This window comes from Mobula birostris, chromosome 17, assembly GCF_030028105.1.
Source record: "Mobula birostris isolate sMobBir1 chromosome 17, sMobBir1.hap1, whole genome shotgun sequence".
In the NCBI taxonomy this organism is placed as follows: domain Eukaryota; kingdom Metazoa; phylum Chordata; class Chondrichthyes; order Myliobatiformes; family Myliobatidae; genus Mobula; species Mobula birostris.
In genome coordinates, this window is record NC_092386.1 from 46,476,730 (window position 1) to 46,495,167 (window position 18,438).

Below are 18,438 nucleotides of genomic sequence, written 5' to 3' on the forward strand. Positions count from 1 at the left end.
TCAAGGCTTCATTTTTTTTGTCACTTTATGAATTTGTCTCAGCTCTGTCAAGTTCCTTCCACCCCAGAGCTTGCTTGTTCCTTTTATGTACATGTGTATCGAAGGACACAGACTTTACAGGCCCTTAAACACTGATGGTTATTCTGAGTATAGTATTAATGAATGGCATAATAGCAATAAAGCTGCTGCGTCACAGCTCCAGTGACTGGGTTTGACCTAGACTTCCAGTGCCATCTGCAGAGTTTGCACATGCTGTCTGTGTCAGCGTAGGTTTCTTGTACGTGCTTTGATTTTCTCCTGCATTCCAAAATCCAAAATTTACAGTCGGGTAGGTGAATAGACCTAAATAAATTGCCCCTTGTATGCTGACTTAATGGTAGAATCCGGAGGTTTTGAGGGGAATGTGGGGATAATAAAATGGCTTGTGAATGATTAATGTAAAAATGAGCACTTTATAGTTCACATGGACTAAGGAGGGCCAAAGAGTCTGTTTCCAGGCTATATGTCTCTGTCAAATTGTAAAATTAGTGTTGAGTTATTTAACTTTTCAATAAATAGACTTTTACAGTGCATTATTGTCTTCTACTTGCTCCTCTATTTAAAATTTACAAATTCCTTTTCAGTGTTCGGTATGTTACACAAAATATATTATTTCTAGTTTTCCAGAATGACACCAACAATAGCCTCATGGTAGCTGGAATAATGCCGAAGAACAAAATACACACAAAACATTCATTTATTGATAACATACACATACAGATGAGGAGCATCATCTTCCATAGAAAATTAGTTTGTTGTCATGTATAATGTACCTGTATGTTCAAAAATATAATGACCAACGATGGTAACAGCTTTGGCTGTTTGTCACTGGTTAGAGGTTGTAAATTGAAATCATATGCCGGAGACACAGGCTTAAAGTCTAGGCTGAGACTCCAGTACTTTTCTGTGCTACCCGGTCTGAGATCTATTTTATAAATGAGGTATTAAACTTAGACTCTTTCTATTTAAAGCAAATGTTAAATGACTATTTTGATGGAAAATACGGGGATTCCTGTGGTGTTCTAGTCAAAACTTGTCTCAATAAGCATCACAAGAATTAAATATTTGATAAATTGCACATTGATATTTGTGGGATCCAGTTGTGTGGAAATTTGCAACTAGGTTGCTCCTGCAAAGCTTTATTGACTACAGTGCTCTCTACATGTTGATGTTTTAAAAGTTGCTAAAAAAGCTTTGAATTTACTTTAACAATGTTGTGAATATCAGAAATGGGTCACACTATTGAAGCCATTTGTTCAACTCATCACCATTTTCACTCATAGGGTAGGACAACAAAATTTTAGAGCTTCTAAAGTCAAAATTTAAAATACTTTCGAACACAATATGGTTAGAATTCCTTACATGTATTCTAATTCTTCTAATGAGGCCATTCTGAGACAATTCATTGTTCTTTTCTATTTTTGAAAACTCTCAAATTTGTTGAACATAATTTTGCTTGCTTTAAAAGTGAGATTAGTGGTTTGGGCAGTGAAAAAATATTTACAACAAAAAAAAATAGCTTAACTTTTTAGGATGGTGAAGAAAATGTATGTGGTAATGAATATTTATCAAATCATCTGCTTCTCCTCCTCCAAAACCACTACAAACTCACATTCTTTCAAGATTGTTTTATGTCATTTCCAGTACACAAGTGTAAAGGAAAACAAAATAATTGTTACTCCAGACCCAATACAGCACAAAAACACGAGATCAAATAACACAAAAATTTAAAAAGCACAATAAATATAAATGCATAAGAATAGCTTATATATAGTGGGTGGAGGTGTTGATCAGCCTTACTTATTGGGTAAGTAACTGTTTCTGATTCTGATGATAATGCAGTGGATGCTAAGTAGCCTCCTCCATAATGGGAGTGGGACAAACAGTTTATGATCAGGGTTGGTGGGATCCTTCATGATCGTACTGGCCCCTTTCGGGGTGGGTGTGTGTGTCTTTGATGGCGGATAGGCTGGTGCTGGTGAAGCATTGGGGAGTTTGGACTACCCATTACAGCAGCTTCCTGTCTGCCGCAGTGCAGTTTCCACACTATGCAGTGATGCAGCATGTTAGGATGCTCACCACCGCTCATTTGTAGAAGGACGTGAGTGTAGATGTGCATAGTCCAGCTCTCTTCTGCCTCCTCAGACCGCAGAAGCATGGTGAGCTTTCCTGATTGTGTAGGATGAGTTCTAAAATTAAGTGAAAATTCACTCTATGGTCCGCTTATCTACAAAGACTCTGCTATCAAAGTCATGGTCGAGGTATAACATTGGCATGTATCAACACTTGGGTTATTCTTAATGCTGATCAGCAGCAATGTTCTAAATAGACAGCGGCTCAATACAAACCAGGACTTAATTAGTATTTAATTCTGCTAAGTCAGCAGCATTCTGAAAGTAACACTATTGTCACTGCTAACAGATCTTATCTAAATATACTGTAAATGGATTGAAACCTTGTAGAGACAATGATGGGTTAAAACAGTGGATAACCATAAGATATGTATATTTTACAATCATTGCAAGATTAATTGTATACTATTCTTTATTCTTTTGTTCCCTCTATTTTATAATTTTTTTAATATTCCTAATTCTGTCCATTTTATGCTATTGATTCTAAGAACATATTCTCACTGTGTAATAGCCCACACGTTGTAGAAAATTTTTGGCACAGTGGGAGATGTGCTATCAGATTATTTTGGTTTGGGAACCTTTCCAGTAATTTCTGCAGGACCCGAGGTCCAATACACTGGGGCTACTCAGTGGCGTTTACAAGCACAGTTTAAACACCATGTAATTGTCAAGTGTGTGAAGGAAATTATCAAGAAAGTCAGGGACTGGGGTTGGAGAAAGGGGTCAGGGTGAAAAGATACCCTATAGTCCACATTACACCTTGGAGAGTTGGGTTGGGGGCAGAATCATTGGCAATGGATTGGGGAGTTGCCCAAAAATAAAGCTATTGAGTGGCAAGTTTAGTAGGGGAAGGTGCTAAGTTTAAAAAAATGGGGGTTGGGGGCTGTGGCAGGCGTTGCTAGAAGGGAAAAAAAGTAGTAAGAACGGGAAACACCCACTCTACATTACACAGCTTGTGAATAAATATGACTGATTTAGCTTATAAGCATTGCTTGATGGCGGACACCTCACATAATATTCCTTCAAGATGAGCTATTTATGAACATAAGATTAGAAGTCACAGGAGCAGAATTAGGCCATTCAGCCCATCAAGTCTGCTTCACCATTCCATCCTGCTGATCCTGGATCCCACTCAACTCCATACACTTGCCTTCTTGCCATATCCTTTGATGCCCCGAACGTACCAAGAACAACTCTGGGTGAAATTATTGGGGAAAATGCCCAAATAGAGTTGTGGATTCTAGTGTGAAATAGTTTTCAACAAAATGCAGTTTTTTTTAATACAGTGCGTCAACAGAGTTGTTGTGCAGAAGGAGTCACTCTGCATTGTTTTATATCATTATTATATCGAAATCTGTTCAAGTAACTAAAGTATATCCTCATTTCAAATGTGCATTTTCTCCATTGTTTCAGCCTGCTCTTATCCCATTAAATTCTGTTCTTTCCAAGTTGACCCCATCCTTTCTCAAATAAGCCATTTCTTTTTCATTGACATCCATGACTCTTTTGGATTCCCTCCACCACTTCAACAGTTTTCAATTCCATGGTTCATTTTAACCATGGTCGTATAATCCCTGTATATCTCTATCCCACACCAAGTAGGCAGAGGGCCTCCTGCTTCTTCTGTGAACGGAGGCTTCCCCTCCACCAACCACGATAGTCATTCACCTGACTGAACCTTTCTTCACATTAAACAACCTGTCAAACTACACTCACTTTCTTCAGAATGAAAGGTATTGCTATAAGCACTCACATTGGCCCACGTTGCACATGTCTTTCTGTGGGATATGTGGGACAGCCTTTCAGCCCTACATGCTGAAGGTCCACTCCCTTTACTCTTTTCCAAGTGTATCAGTGACTGCATTAGCATTGCTTCCTGCACAGTAGATTCGGTTAATTGGGACACATCAGGACCAGTACACTTTGGCCCAGTTAAGCAGCTGCCCCAATTAGCTGAAGTATTTTGTAAATAGTTAAAAACGTACAAAAAAAACTACAATTTAATTGAGTAACAAATTATGTATTTAAATGAAACAAAGAACAAATTAGAACACAACAATACTACTACAGTACTATAAAACTCTAGTTCCTAATGGTTATCTTTGGAGGATTTCATCCAGTGTACTCTGCTGTGTTCTTTTGATGGACTGTAAATGAACATATTAACACCTAATGCAGATAATGGACTGCCTTCATAAAATGCCTTCAACAATTGTAAATCTTCTTTCTAAATCTTCTTTTTCATTGTAACATTCAAGATGATTGGCAATACCTTTAAATTCCTAACTTGTTGAAGTAAGAAAAATGTTTCATTTTCACTCAAGCCTTTTCTGGGATCTCCAAGCCTGAATGATTGAAACTGCAGTAAGCAAAATAGTTCCGAATTGTCTTGCTGCTTATTTCTCATCAAATATCAGTGACAAAGATCATTGTTTTTGAATGCAAACGCATGCAACAAATGCAATTTAAAACTATTCACTCTAATCGCGGTATAGTATCCAACGGCCACACGTGCACACAACTAATGAGAGTTAGAAACTTCAACAATAGTCTGCTGACCTAGTTAATTTGCATATTGTCCCAAGGAATCCAGCTAATTTCTTGAATAGTTTTTGTTCTTTTAAGGGTTGCCCCAAGTAAGCATCTGCCCTGATTAGCTGATGGTCCAATTAACCCGAGCCCACTGTGCTTGAAAATTTCACCACTTCTGCTGCCGATCTCCTCCCTACTCTCCCCTTGGTATGGTTCAAGTTTGACCCTTTCCTCTTCCCTTAGTGGATCTATTTCATGAGACAGATGAACCAGAACATCTATTACAAGACTGCAGACTTCCTGTGTTATCTTGACTGTACTTCCCAACTGTAATGACTGTTGTCTTCTCCCATCTATTCCATTACATTCGCTCCACTGATGAGATATTCTATACGGATGCCTCTGAAAAGTCATCTTTCTTTCTGAAATGTGTCTTTCTCTCTATCATGGTGGACAGGGCTCTTCACAGCATTTCATCTGTTTCCCACATTTCTGCTCATATACCTTCATTTCCTACACTGAGCAAGAACAGAGTTCCCCATTTATTGCCTTCCACTCCACCAGCCTCTGCAATCAAAGGATTATGCTTCTCAATTTCGGATGGCTTCCACAAAATTCCAACACCAAACATCATATTCACAACTCTTTGAGCATTTTGAAGGCATCATTTTCTTCCTGATTCTATAAACGGCTCTTCTATCCCCATCAATTACTCCCCAACTAATGGCATTTTTCCATGCAATCACGGGAGATGCACCTCTTTCCTTCCTACCATCCAGGGACCTAAACCATCTTTCTATAAGAAACAGCCATTCTCTTCTAGCTGTTTGCAATGTGGCCTCCTACACTGGAGAAGCCAAACATAGATTAAGTGAATATTTTACCCCAACACCCATATTTTAGTCAGCAGCTGAGACCCTGAACTTTCAGCTGCCTACCACTTTAATTCCCCATTTCAATCCTACTCTACAGCCTTGTGTGTTACAATGTGGCAAATGCAAGCTTAATGAACAGCACCTAGTCTTCAGTTTGGGCAGATTGAAGCTTTTTGGGCTCAATATCAAATTCTCCAACTTTAAGTAACTCACTTTTTCTTCATTATTGTGTCAGCAATGACCAATTTTTGCTTCAATTTAATTTTATTCTATTTGATAAGCTAGGCCTGTTGGGGCATGAGCAAGAAACTAACATAATCTGATCCTAATTGCCATACTAATTACAGCAATAACTTACATGGTCTCACTTGGTAGCTGGGATATTCCACCATGTTCTACCTATTCTTTCCCAATCTCTCTTGCTACCTAAAACTAAACTGTTTCCTACTTTTCTCAATTCTGATAAAGGGTCCTAGATTTGAAACAATTTTTCTGGGCAGCACAGAGGATGTGCCACACCCAAAGCATGAATCTTGCCCTTTCAAATGCCGGCTGTCCTAGTAGGCATTTCCACTATTTTCTAATATATTTTCGAATCCCGCTTTATTTTTGGCCTTTTTTTTCCTCTCTCAGGTAACACCTGTACTACATTCAGACTAAAAGTAGCAGAGAGATCTTCCATTTTAAGATGGCGCTGCTGAAGGCAAGTGACAACATACTGGTGGTTACCAAAATAAGGAATACAACTAAATACTTTATTAATAACCCTTTTCCGGTTTAAAAAAATACTATGGTTAATAATCACCGCAAACAATGGAGAGGTGAAGGCAAGGCTGAGTTGAGCATGTGTGGTGCACGGCGAAGCCAAGGCAAGGTCAAGACAAATCCGAAGCAAAGTTGGAATGAGGTCGAGGCATGTTCGAGGCCCGTCCACCTAAATCGAGGGTGAAGTTTGACTGATCTAAGCACCAGGCCGATTTAGAAAGTTTGGGTACAGGCTGAAATGTGGTGGCAGGGTCCAAGCCCAGGGGTCATGTATCGACGCACAGGGCCCGGTCCTAGAGCGAGGAACAGTCTGATGATCAGACGACTTAAACGCTGGACCAGATAGATTGAGAAGACAGGGTGTTGGGACCGGAGATGAGGGTCGGGTGGGTTCTGCTTGCTGCTTTGTGATATTTACTCTGCTTTTCACTGCACTGAGGCTGAGGCCTGCTTCAGCTTCTCTGGGCTTCATGTCTGAGGACTCGCTTTAGGTCGAAATGCGATTTGCTTACTTTTATTGCTTGCTTTTTTATTTGTTTTTTTTCCCCATCTGCACATTGGGTGCTTGTCATTCTTCTTTTTATGGGTTCTTTGGGGTTTCTTTGTTTAGTGGCCGCCTGTATGGAGAAGAGTCTATAACGCACACATACTTTGATAATAAATGTACTTTGAACTTTGAAATCTAAAGGCAAACTCCATTCTGACTGAAGAAGGAAATCTCAGAAAATTCCTTTGGTTTCAGATCAATACTATCAACATCAATACTGAAATCAGGTGATAGAAGCATTATCAGAAATATTTTAGTCACAAATAATAGCTATTCTCTGTATCTGAAAGTGTGTTATTTAGGCAGCTCTCATTGATGAAATGATCAAAATGATCAAGTACTGGGAGTTAAAAGCAAATGGTGTCCTCTATTATTGTAACCACAGTACAATCAAATGTATTATTGCAATTAGACTGGTATAATTCAATTACATATTAAACAATTTCAGATATAAACAGATACTCAACTGTTATTTAGGTTCTCTGTAAGATGATGTGCTAAGCAAAGTATGGACAGAAAGTGCTAAACATCTTAAAGCCTTAATTGTTCCTTAAAATCCAATTTGCACAATATGCTTAGGGTGGTAGTTCAAATAAATTGGAGATGAGTGTATCAATACATTAGAAATGTTTAAATATCTTAATTTCAAATATGAAGTCATCAATTGTTATTTCTACAGAGATATTGACTGAGGATAAAATTGGTCACAACCTTTGAGTTCTATTTCCCATGGTTCTACAACATCACTGAATGACAGTGCTGACTCAGATAATTCAAAGCTGTGCCTTTGTACCAAATCTTGTCTCAATCTTTGTTGCTGCAATACTTCACCTTTCCTCTAACACTAGAGTGGAGTTAATCCAAAGGTTGAGTGGAAATCTGTTTGATGTTTGTGTCTCTGTTTCAGAATTCAGATCACTACTTTATCTGTCAAGTTACTTACTTAGTCCAAAAAAATTGTTGATTATTTCACCAAAGCGTACTGCCATGTTTACTTTCTAGTTAGCAATAATGCCCCTTATACTAAGTATCCTGGAGGAAAGGGTGTTTCACCAAATTGTCTGCACATGCCTACTGAGATCCATACCTCAGGAGTCACTTTTCAGCAAGGACAGAAATGGATGACAAAATTCACCACAGTCTCAAATTATTCCACTAACGAAGAAGAAGCGTGTTTTGTAGCCCAAGATCTCAAACCTTAATACCAAGCTTAAAGTCTACTGAGCAGCAGTGGATCTTCTCCTATGCAGCCTGTTGAATATTCAGAGATGTGGACTACATACCACAGGCATCTTGAAGCACTGGAGAAGTATGCTGTTGTGGATTCTCTGTATTCACAGACAGCTGTGCACTCCAGTAGTAGCCCCCACTTCTCAGTGAATACCCTAAGCACAGAATGACTGATAAGGGTAGTTGGGTTGGGGGAGGACTCTTCCAAATGCCTGTTGTTAACTTATACACTATTTCGAGCTCTAACATGGCATTGATTTCTAGGAGGACAGGAAAAAAAAACACTTCAGAGATGTCTTCTAAGTCTCCTTGAAAAGGTAACATCGAATATTACATCACAGTACAGGCCCCTTGGCCCACGATGTTGTGCTGACCAATATTCTCATTAACACTGGTCCATGTCCACTCAAACCAGCAAAGAAGCTTTCAGGGAGGCAATAGTTCCTCTGATGTGGAAAGAGCAGATAACCATCGTAACTTGGCCACCTCATCAAACCTTACCTGCCCCATCTGTGGCAGAGGAAACCTCGACATCTCAGAACCTAGAGATTAAAGTGGAAGCACCTTGCAGTGTTATAGGTATCTTTAAATGGAAGTAGTGTTTGCTTTAGGAAAGCAAAACTACATTTTGAGATAGAAAATAACCATGGTAATTAGTGAAATTTTTCTAGTTAACCTAGAATTTACAATGATCTGACCAATTACAACACATGACCTGGAGGGGCCTTCTCAGATTAGGGTTTGAGTTAATAAAGGTTTATATTAAAAAAAAACACATCCTTGTGAGAATAACATAATATACTCTGAAGATAGTTTTGTTAGAAAATTATTATGCAGTATTCCCATTAGTGTGTGTCTTGTACTCAAGTGATTATAAGGTAACATGATGAATTGAATGGAGAGTGGTTTAAATAAAGTAGATTAAAAAAGAATTGTCCATTTGGTGAAATTAGCAGGAAACACATTCAGGCAGAAAAGAGGATAAGGAAGAATTATACACATCTAGAGTTCAGTACAAGGTTTCTCCACCTCATTAAAGTAATTCAAAAGAGTCATCGGGTTAATAATTTAGGGTTGTATACAGCACCCTCTAATGGTGTACTACCTACTGCCAATTCAAAGCAGCATTGCAATCGCAGTATGGTCAATGAATAAAGAATATAAACAGGCATGGTACCCTTCATCTGATAGTTTTGTTCAAAATTGATAAACAATAGCTTACGCATTATGTGATGTGTAGTATATTTGATACTCGTGACAGCATGTAACACAAGGTTCCTAAATTAGGACCTATGCCCTTGAAGGTAATCGACTGGCATGGTTGCAGATTTGGATAATGGGCAAAAAATGGAGACGTTGGTCTTTTTGAGGTTGGGAAGGTGGATCTAGTAAAGGTACCACTGCTCACAGCCTCCCAAATAATATCTGAGCTTTCTGATGATACAAAGCTGGTGATGGCATGAGTTGTGAGTAGACTTCAGGAGGAAACAGACAGCCTAAGTGAATGGGTGGGAACATGGCAGATGGAATATAATATAACATAAACAGTCAAAGAGTCATAGAGAATTACACTATGAAAATGTGTCCCTTGACCCACTGTGTCCATGCCAATCACCAAGTAGCTATCCACACTAATCCCACCTTCTGCACTTGCCCACAGCCCTTAATACCCTGGCACTTCAAGGCTCATCTAAATGCTTTTGCAAAATCAAAATGAGTCGCAGGTTTAATATCACTGGCATATGCCATGAAATCTGTTGTTTGTGGCAGCAGTAAAATAAATTAAATAAACAGTGTAAAATGAGAAAGGAAAAAAATACTGAGGAAACGTCCATTCAGAAATCCGATGGTAGATGGAAAGAAGCTGTTAATAAAATGCTGAGTGTGTGTCTTCAGGCTCCTGTACTCGCTCCTTGATTGTAGCAATGAGAAGAGGACATGTCCTGGGTGAAGGGGATCCTTAACGATGGATGCTGCCTTTTTAAATGTTGTAAGTATCTACTTCCATCACTGTTTAGGTAGAACTTTCCAGATTTCAATTGCTCTTTTGGTGCAGTAACAAAATCTTCAAACCCCTTTAAATATCTTACCCCTTACCTTAAACCCATGTCTGCTGCAAGGGAAAGGTTTTTTTTTACTATGACCCTCATAACTTTGTATACCTCAGACAAGTCCCTTTTCAGTTTCTCTGCTCCAAGTATAATAAATCAATTCTATCCAGTTTCTCTTTGTAGATGAATCAGTTCATTACAGGCTTCCCATCAAAAAGACAACTTCCAATCTTCTACTTCCTATCACCAAACTGATTTCAGATGCAGTTTGCAAAAATGTCATGAATGCCATGGGTTCTTACATTTTGTCCAGTCTTTTGTCCTTATCAAATGCTGAATTAAGTAAATTAATTCCATCAAATGCACTGCACTCATTGACATATCGAGTCACCCCTTGCAAAACATTGGTCACACAGGATTTCCCCTTAGCCAAGGTATGCTTTAACTGATCCATCCCCACTTCTTCAAGTGCAGATTAATCCTAACCTTTGGAATTTTTTTCCCCTGGTACTTTCCCTTCTTCTGATGTTGGACTCAGTAGCCCTGTAATGACCAGTCTTATCCCTGCTGCTCATATTGAATAACAATACCACATTTGCTGTCCTCCAGTCATCCTGCACCTCTCCTGTGGCCAGAGAAGATTAAAAAATTTATGTCAGAGCTCCAGCAGTCTCCTCCCATGCTTTTTATAACAGTCTGAGATACATCTCCATGGGCCCCAGGGATTTCATTTAACCACGTTTAAGCTTACTAAAACATCTAATGCTTTTTCCTTCCCATGGTAATTTATTCTAGTATTTCTCAGTCTCTCTGCCAGAAATCCACTGCCCTTTTCCATAGCGCAAAATATAAAACACAGAACCATGGACATAGAAGAGTACAGCTTAGGAACAGGCCTTTTGGTCTACAATGCTGTGCTGATCTAACTACATTAGTAATCAATTGCCCAATGTCTTGTGGTCTTTGCTAAATAAGTTAATCCATTCCAGCTGCTCAATGTTCATATCCTTCCATTTCCTGCACATTCATGGGCTTGCCTGAGCCTTTTGAGTGCCTCTGTCATATCCGCCACCACCACCATCCCTAGCAGAACATTCCAAGCACCCGCCACTCACTGTTTTTAAAAAAACTTGTCCCTCGGATCTCATTTGAATTTACTCCACTCACCTTAAGCGCATGCAATCTGGTATTAAACATTTCAACCTTGGGTAAAAGGTACTCTATCTATGCACCTCATAATCTTGTCAACCTCTATCAGATCTCCCCTCAGCTTCTGCCACTCCAGAAAAAACAACCCAAGTATGTCCAACCTCTCCTAGCAACACATGTAACACCTCTAATCCAGGTTACATCCTGGTAACCCCCTTCTGCAGCCTCTCCAAAGACTTGACATCCTTCCTATAGTATAGCAACCAGAGCTGAAAGCAATACTCTAGATCTGGCCCAATTAAAGTCTGATAAACCTGCAACATAATTTCCCAGCTCCCTGACTAATAAGGCAAACATGCCATATTCTGTCTTTACTACCCTATTAACCTGTGTAACCACTCTTTCAGAGAGCTATGGACTTGGACCCCAAGATTCCTCTGCACATCAACACTGTAAAGAGTCTTACCATTAACAGTGTACTGTTTCCTTACATTTGATCTCCCAAAGTGCAACACTTCACATTTGGTTGAGTTAAACTGTTATAGGCAGAGAAATAGCAGATACGTATTTGCAACTGATCTATGTCCCTCTGTATGTAATTGACATAGCAGTTCTCTATGCCAATCACATGTCAGATGTGAACTTGCTCAAAAACAGTTGTTTCCAATTAATTCTCCATAACTCCTGCCCTTCAATACTCTTGTGCAAGGTCCATACTTATTCTTATCTCTAACTATCTTAAAACTCAAGGAGCACTGTTCGCTAACTGACAAGGCCAAGCTCATTACCCACCACTTCCTGTTGGATTATTTGATTTTAGAAATGCACCTGGACGAACCCAACAAATTCTGCCCAGTCTAAACCTTTTGCACTAAGGAGATCCCAATCTGTATTAGGGAAGTTGAAGTCACCCACTACAACAACCCTGTTGTTTTTGTATATTTCCTTAATCTGCCTGCATATCTGTTCTTCATTGTCACAGTGGCTACTGAGGGGTCTGGAGTAGAATCCCATCAGAGTGATCGCACCTTTCTTATTTTTGAGTTCTACCCATATACACTCGCTGGATGAGTCTTTCATTATGTCCACTCTGAGTGCAGTGTGATATTATTCTTGATTAATAGCGCAATTCCCCTTCTCTCTTTTAACGCTTTCTCTATCTTCTGTTAAACATCAAGACCCTGGAACATTAGCCATTCATTCCTGTCCATCTCTCAACCAAGTCTCTGTCACGACCACAACATCATAGTTCTATGTAGTGATCCATGCTTAAGTTCATTACCCTTGCCCATAACACTTGAAACTGCTCATCCCACAGTGTCTATTAACTTGCTCCTGTTCTTACTGTCTAATGACATCTACCTTCCACACAATCTCTCCACTTTCTGACCTGGTGTGCTGATTCCCATTTCCCTGGGGAAAGTAGTTTAAACCCTCTTGAGTAGCGCCAGCAAGCCTCCCAGCCAGGATGTTGGTGCACCTCCAGTAAAGGTGCAACCCAATCCTCTTGTATATATCACACCTGCCCCAGAAGAGGTTTCAACGATCTGCAAACCTGAAATTCCACTCCCTGCACCAGTTTCTCAGCCTTGCATTCATCTGTTCTGTCTTTCTATTCCTGCTCTGACTAATACATGGCACTGGGTGTAAAAGATTAGAAATATTTATTTAAGACCTCATCTACATTCCCTGGCTCCATGCACAGATTGTCACTTTGGTCTCTGGTTACCCTCTTGCCCGTATGTATTACAAAATACTTCGGATTTCCTTAATACAAGTGACATTTTGTGGCTCCTCCACACCCTATTTTAGGTATTCATCTGCATTCTGTATGGCTTTGTCTTTTCTCTGTTCCCTAAAATGCCATAACTACCTCTCTTTCTCAATCCAGTCCTCATGGTCCCTTGACATCTGGATTTTATTTAATCATATTGAAATTGGACTTCTCTTAGTTTAGGAACTTAATTTCCATTTGAACTTTGCCCCTCTTAACAACTGTAAATTTGAAATGTTATGGTCACTATCTCTGAAATACCCTCCTGTGGACACTCCCTGAATTTGTCCAGTTAGTCCCAAAGATTAGATTCAGTATTACCCTTTCTGCAGCAGGACTATGGAAAAACAGTACGTTTTAAAATGGTGAGAGACTGAAAGGTGTTAGTTGTTGAAGGCATGATCACTAACGGTTAATATATGATATACAGCAAATAATTAGGAATGCAAATGGTATGTTCGCCATTATTGCAACAGTACATGACTAAAGACATTTTACAGCAATTATAAAGGACGCCGGTGAAACTATATCTGGCTGTGTCTCCCCAATGAATTAAGACAATGTGATGAATGGAGTGTAACAAAGATTCACCAGATTTATTTCTGGGATTGGAAATGTTAGACATGGCCCTGTCCTTTTGAAGATAATTTGAGCAGACCGGGCTTATACTCTGGAGTTGAGAAGAGTGAGAGGTGATCCCAGTGAACTGTACAAAATGCTAACAGGACTTGACAGGATGAATGCAGCGATGAAGTCTTCTCTAGCTAGCTCGTCCCGAACCAGCGCAACAACTCAAAATAAGAGTTCAGACCTTCACCAGGAGCCAAGAAGAATTCTCTTCGCGAAAAATAAATCAGTAAAGCAAATAATATTGACATCTGAACACTTGTACTAAAGATCTAAGGTTATCGACCTTGTGGTCCGGACAGCAATTAAAACATTCAAACTTTGCAAATTTCTGAATGGGTTATGCATCGAGGTCACCCCATTGCGCTACCCTACTCATTACAGAGCGCACAGTGAGTTGGATGTTATTTATTAGCTTACTCGACAGGCACCATTATTTTGCATAGATTTCGTCCGTTCTCAAACTTTTAAAAATGCGACATTTATCCCTTGCATCTGAAATAATTATTCACGAAAAATTAACATTGAATACGACTGCGGAAAACTTTGGTAAAATGTTTACACGCACATGACAACTGATGATTTTCACAGCAAACATCATTATGTATGTGTATTCCACGGACGTATACTGAGCAGAATGGCGCACAATTCTTCCAAAACCATTTTCTCATTTAAACGGTGACAGTTAATGACAGATCCCATTTTAAGCCCTGGCTTTAAAATTCACAGCGCCGACTGCTTACAGCATCAACTCTTCCAGAGTTAAGTCTCATTAGTTTCTTTCCCAGAAGAAAAATAATCGCTTCCTTGGCAACATAAACAAAACAAATGACTCCCAGGCACAATTTTCAACTGCCTTGTGATCCATCTCGGTTCCTGTAATGTGCCAACGGTTGGCAGCTGTGAGATGTAGTGGAGCGGGAATATATTTTAAATGCAATAATTTGTTTTGCCTTTCAGTCAGCGACTGTTGCTTTATATTTAAATAATAATTGAGGGAAGAAAAGCGACAATAATGGATAAAGCAGTTGCCTCTCCAGAGAACTTATTTAGATTCTCATATATGCAACTGCCCGTCCATTAGCCCCGCCAGTAACAATAAGCGATGTCGCTTTTCTCTCCCCCCCCCCACTTCCCCATCCCCCCCGTACTAGCCTCACCTTGCATCCTGATGTAAACATCGCTCCCTGCCGCCGCCGCCGCCGCCGCCGCCGCCGCCTGCTGCTGCTCTTCCTCCGGCTTCTTCCTCACCGAGCGCCGCTTCGACACGCACCCTCTGCGTTTCTCGTTCTTCCTCTTCATGACGCCCGCAGCTCTCCCGCTTCACCTCAGCTGGCCACCGGCGGCGGCTCTCCATGCAGAGCCGTGGCAGGGGACACCACCGGCAAAAAAACCCCCCACCCCGCCCGGTCCCCCCCCTTTTCCCCCACCCCCCACCCCCCTCCCCACTCCGGCCGCTGATTTCCCTGCTGCAGCTCTCGGGCTCGCCGCCTCCTCCCCCCACAGCCCCAGCCTGCTGCGCTTGCTGAGTGACGTGCGGCACGGGAGGCTGGTACAAGGGCAGGGCATCGGGAAAATAATGCAAGTTGGGCAATTTCCTTCGCCTTCCATAGTGCCAAACTACACCATCAAACCCTGGCTAGCAACCGTGCTTCCCTGAAATGGATCGGCCGTCCTGAATGTGACTGCTAAAGGGCTGGCAAGCTGCTAGGACTGATGTTGGACATGTTTACTGTGAGTGCAGGCAGGAGGTAATGAATGGATTGGGTTATGAAAGTGCCCACCTGTAGTGCTGCCTCTGGCCAAAGCTGCCTGACTGGCAAGTGAAGCATTCAGATATTTCCAACACGCTGCTTACACCAGAGTCTGAAGAGTTGGAGCTAGTAACTGATAATTTTTTTTCATTAAAATTAAATAGAAAATGTAGGCCAGAGCTGAAATAGTTTTGCCTATATAAATATAGAAATATTAAAGCATTACCTATGGGGAAATATGTTTTTGTTTCATGAATTTGCCTGACTTTAGCAGACTTTCTACGTGATGTTATGAACTGGACATTCCATCATATACATGATCTGGGCACAAAAATACTACAAAAGAATACAAAATCTGCTGGTGAAGAACTATGATTTTTAACAAGCCGATATTGGGCAACCATCCCTCAAGTGCCAGCAAGGTAGTGTGACAAATTAATGGGGCAAAGTGAACAGATGTGGGTTTGCACCCCTGTCCCTGACGTCTACAATGGCTCGTGGTTAAGTTATGCCTTCATTTTAAAATGTTCACCCATGTTTTCATATTCCTCCTCTTCTGAACCCTCCGTCTCTCTAACACTTCAAGAACCATTGTTCAAAATTCCAGCCTCTAGATCTTCCCAGATTGAATTATTGAAGTACTGGCATTTCTTCTACAGTCAAGCCTGGAAATCCTTCTCTTACTCTCTGATCTTCTTTAGGTTACTTTTTGGAAGTGTCTCTTTAATTGGCCTTTGGTCACTTGCCCCAGCATCTTCTTAATTAGCAGGGCATCAATTTTTGTTTGATAATACTGTATCCCTGCGAAGTGGCTTGAGGTGATTTGCTACATTAAAAGGTGCTAGTATAAATGGAAATGAATATTGTTATAAAGAATCTAGTGCTTTCTCGGATGGAAGCCCGGGAAGAGTTTATTCGTAAGCATCATTATCATTATATTTTTCAGCTATGTGGAGATAGAAGAAATTCCAGGTGAAAAATCAGCCCATCACATACAGAAGGGTTTTTTTTAAATTCTCTGACTTTCATATGTTGGAAACATTACGAACAAAATGTTTAGCACCTTTCTGAAATTTACATTTTTTTCTGTGAAACTAGAATATGCAGGCATAATAAATGACAAGCTAATGGGACTCATAACGCACTGGGATATAGGACTGTTGCCACATAGTGTGTCTGTGTCCTATGTATATTGAAATCTGTAACAAAGTGATTCTTTACTCACAATTAGACCACAAAACTTTTGGAAGAGGGAGAAATATAGAAGGTTACGCAATCAACAAACTAACTTAAGTTCAGAGCAACAGGTAATCCACTGAAGGAACTCAGCAGGTTAAGCAGAATCTGTGGGGAAAGAATTGTCAGTGTTTTGGACCAAAACCCTGGTTTGGGAATGGAGAGGGGAGATGGGCAGTATAAAGAGAAGAGGGGCAGTGGTGAGAGAAGAGCCGGAGGTGATTGGTGGACTGAAGGGATGGGTGAAGATCGAGCCAGGAGGGGGAAGAGAGGAGTTGAGAAAAGGAGGCAGGTGGATAATAGACAGAGGCAGATGGAGCTAGGTGAAGTGAAGGCAAAGATGATGGTTGGATGGTGATAAGCAAGAACACAAAGTTCACCAGTGTTGGAATCTGAACGTAAGGAAGGTGATGATGGGAACCACTGGAACAAATTTGGGGGTGGGGGGGGAGGTATGATTTAGTACCACTAGGCAAGAATTTAGGTGGCATTTTAGAAATCTACAGCACATCACAGGCCCTTCAGCCCACATTTATATGTCATTCAAAATAGTTTGGAATGGGAATAGGAATTGAAATTAAAACATTTGGCCACGGGGAAGTTCTGCTTTTGATGGAAGGAGTGGAGGTACTTGACAAAGCGGTTCCCCAAGACAAAACTTCACCTACAAAACTGCTGGGGTCATCTATTGTGTCTGGTGCTCCCGATGCAGCGTCCTCTACTTTGGTCTTCTCGCTGGCCCAAATGTTTTAATTCCCATTCTGACATGTTGGTCCATGGGCCTCCTCTTGTGCCAAGATGAGACCACCCTCAGGGTGGAGGAGCAACACTTTATATTCCATCTAGGTAGCTTCCAACCAGGTGGCGTGAATATCGATTTCTCCTTCTAGGAAAATAAAAAATCCCTGCTCCCGTCCCTCATCTTCTATTCCGCCCTCTGGCCTTCAGTGGCCATACATGTCTTGGGTACAGGAGTAGCAGAGTGGGTGCAGATAGTAGACTTGCTGCCTGCACATCTCCAAGACACCAGGATCCTGTACGTGCGGGTGAGTTAATTGACTGCTGTAAATTGCCACTAGTGTGTACGTGAGTCTTAGAATCCAAACAAAATTAATGGGAAAGTAGGTGCTATAAAATAGGATTAGTGTAATGGGGGTACTTGATCGTTGGCACGGACCATTAGGCTGAAGATCCTGCTTCTAGATGTACGACTCTATGATTCTAATCCTCAATCATGGATTCACATCCAAGTTGCTGGTGAATGCAGCAGGCCAGGCAGCATCTCTAGGAAGAGGTACAGTCGACGTTTCGGGCCGAGACCCTTCGTCAGGGGACCCTTCATTAGCGGCAGTTGCTAATGCCCCACCTCCCCCTCGTATCCCATCCGTTATTTATTTATATACACACATTCTTTCTCTCTCTCTCTCCTTTTTCTCCCCCTGTCCCTCTCACTATACCCCTTGCCCATCCTCTGGGTTTTTCCCCCCCTCCCCTTTTTCCTTCTCCCTGGGCCTCCTGTCCCATGATCCTCTCATATCCTCTTTGCCAATCACCTGTCCAGCTCTTGGCTCCATCCCTCCCCCTCCTGTCTTCTCCTATCATTTTGGATCTCCCCCTCCCACTTTCAAATCTCTTACTAACTCTTCCTTCAGTTAGTCCTGACGAAGGGTCTCGGCCTGAAACGTCGACTGTACCTCTTCCTAGAGATGCTGCCTGACCTGCTGCGT

General features: G+C 40.9%; 1 protein-coding gene across 2 annotated transcripts in view; it reads right to left on the reverse strand.

Moving 5' to 3' along the window:
- Window positions 1-15,118, reverse strand: part of LOC140211655 (dual specificity protein phosphatase CDC14A-like) — a 105,367-nt gene extending 90,249 nt beyond the window's left edge. For both annotated transcript variants that reach the window (XR_011889539.1, XM_072281652.1), the window contains exon 1: window positions 14,882-15,118. Coding sequence is in view for 1 of the 2 variants with exons in the window: in XM_072281652.1 (XP_072137753.1) it covers window positions 14,882-15,023 (142 nt within the window). In the remaining variant the exon portion in view is untranslated. The remainder of the gene's footprint in view (window positions 1-14,881) is intronic.
- Between the last annotated feature and the right edge of the window lie 3,320 nt (window positions 15,119-18,438).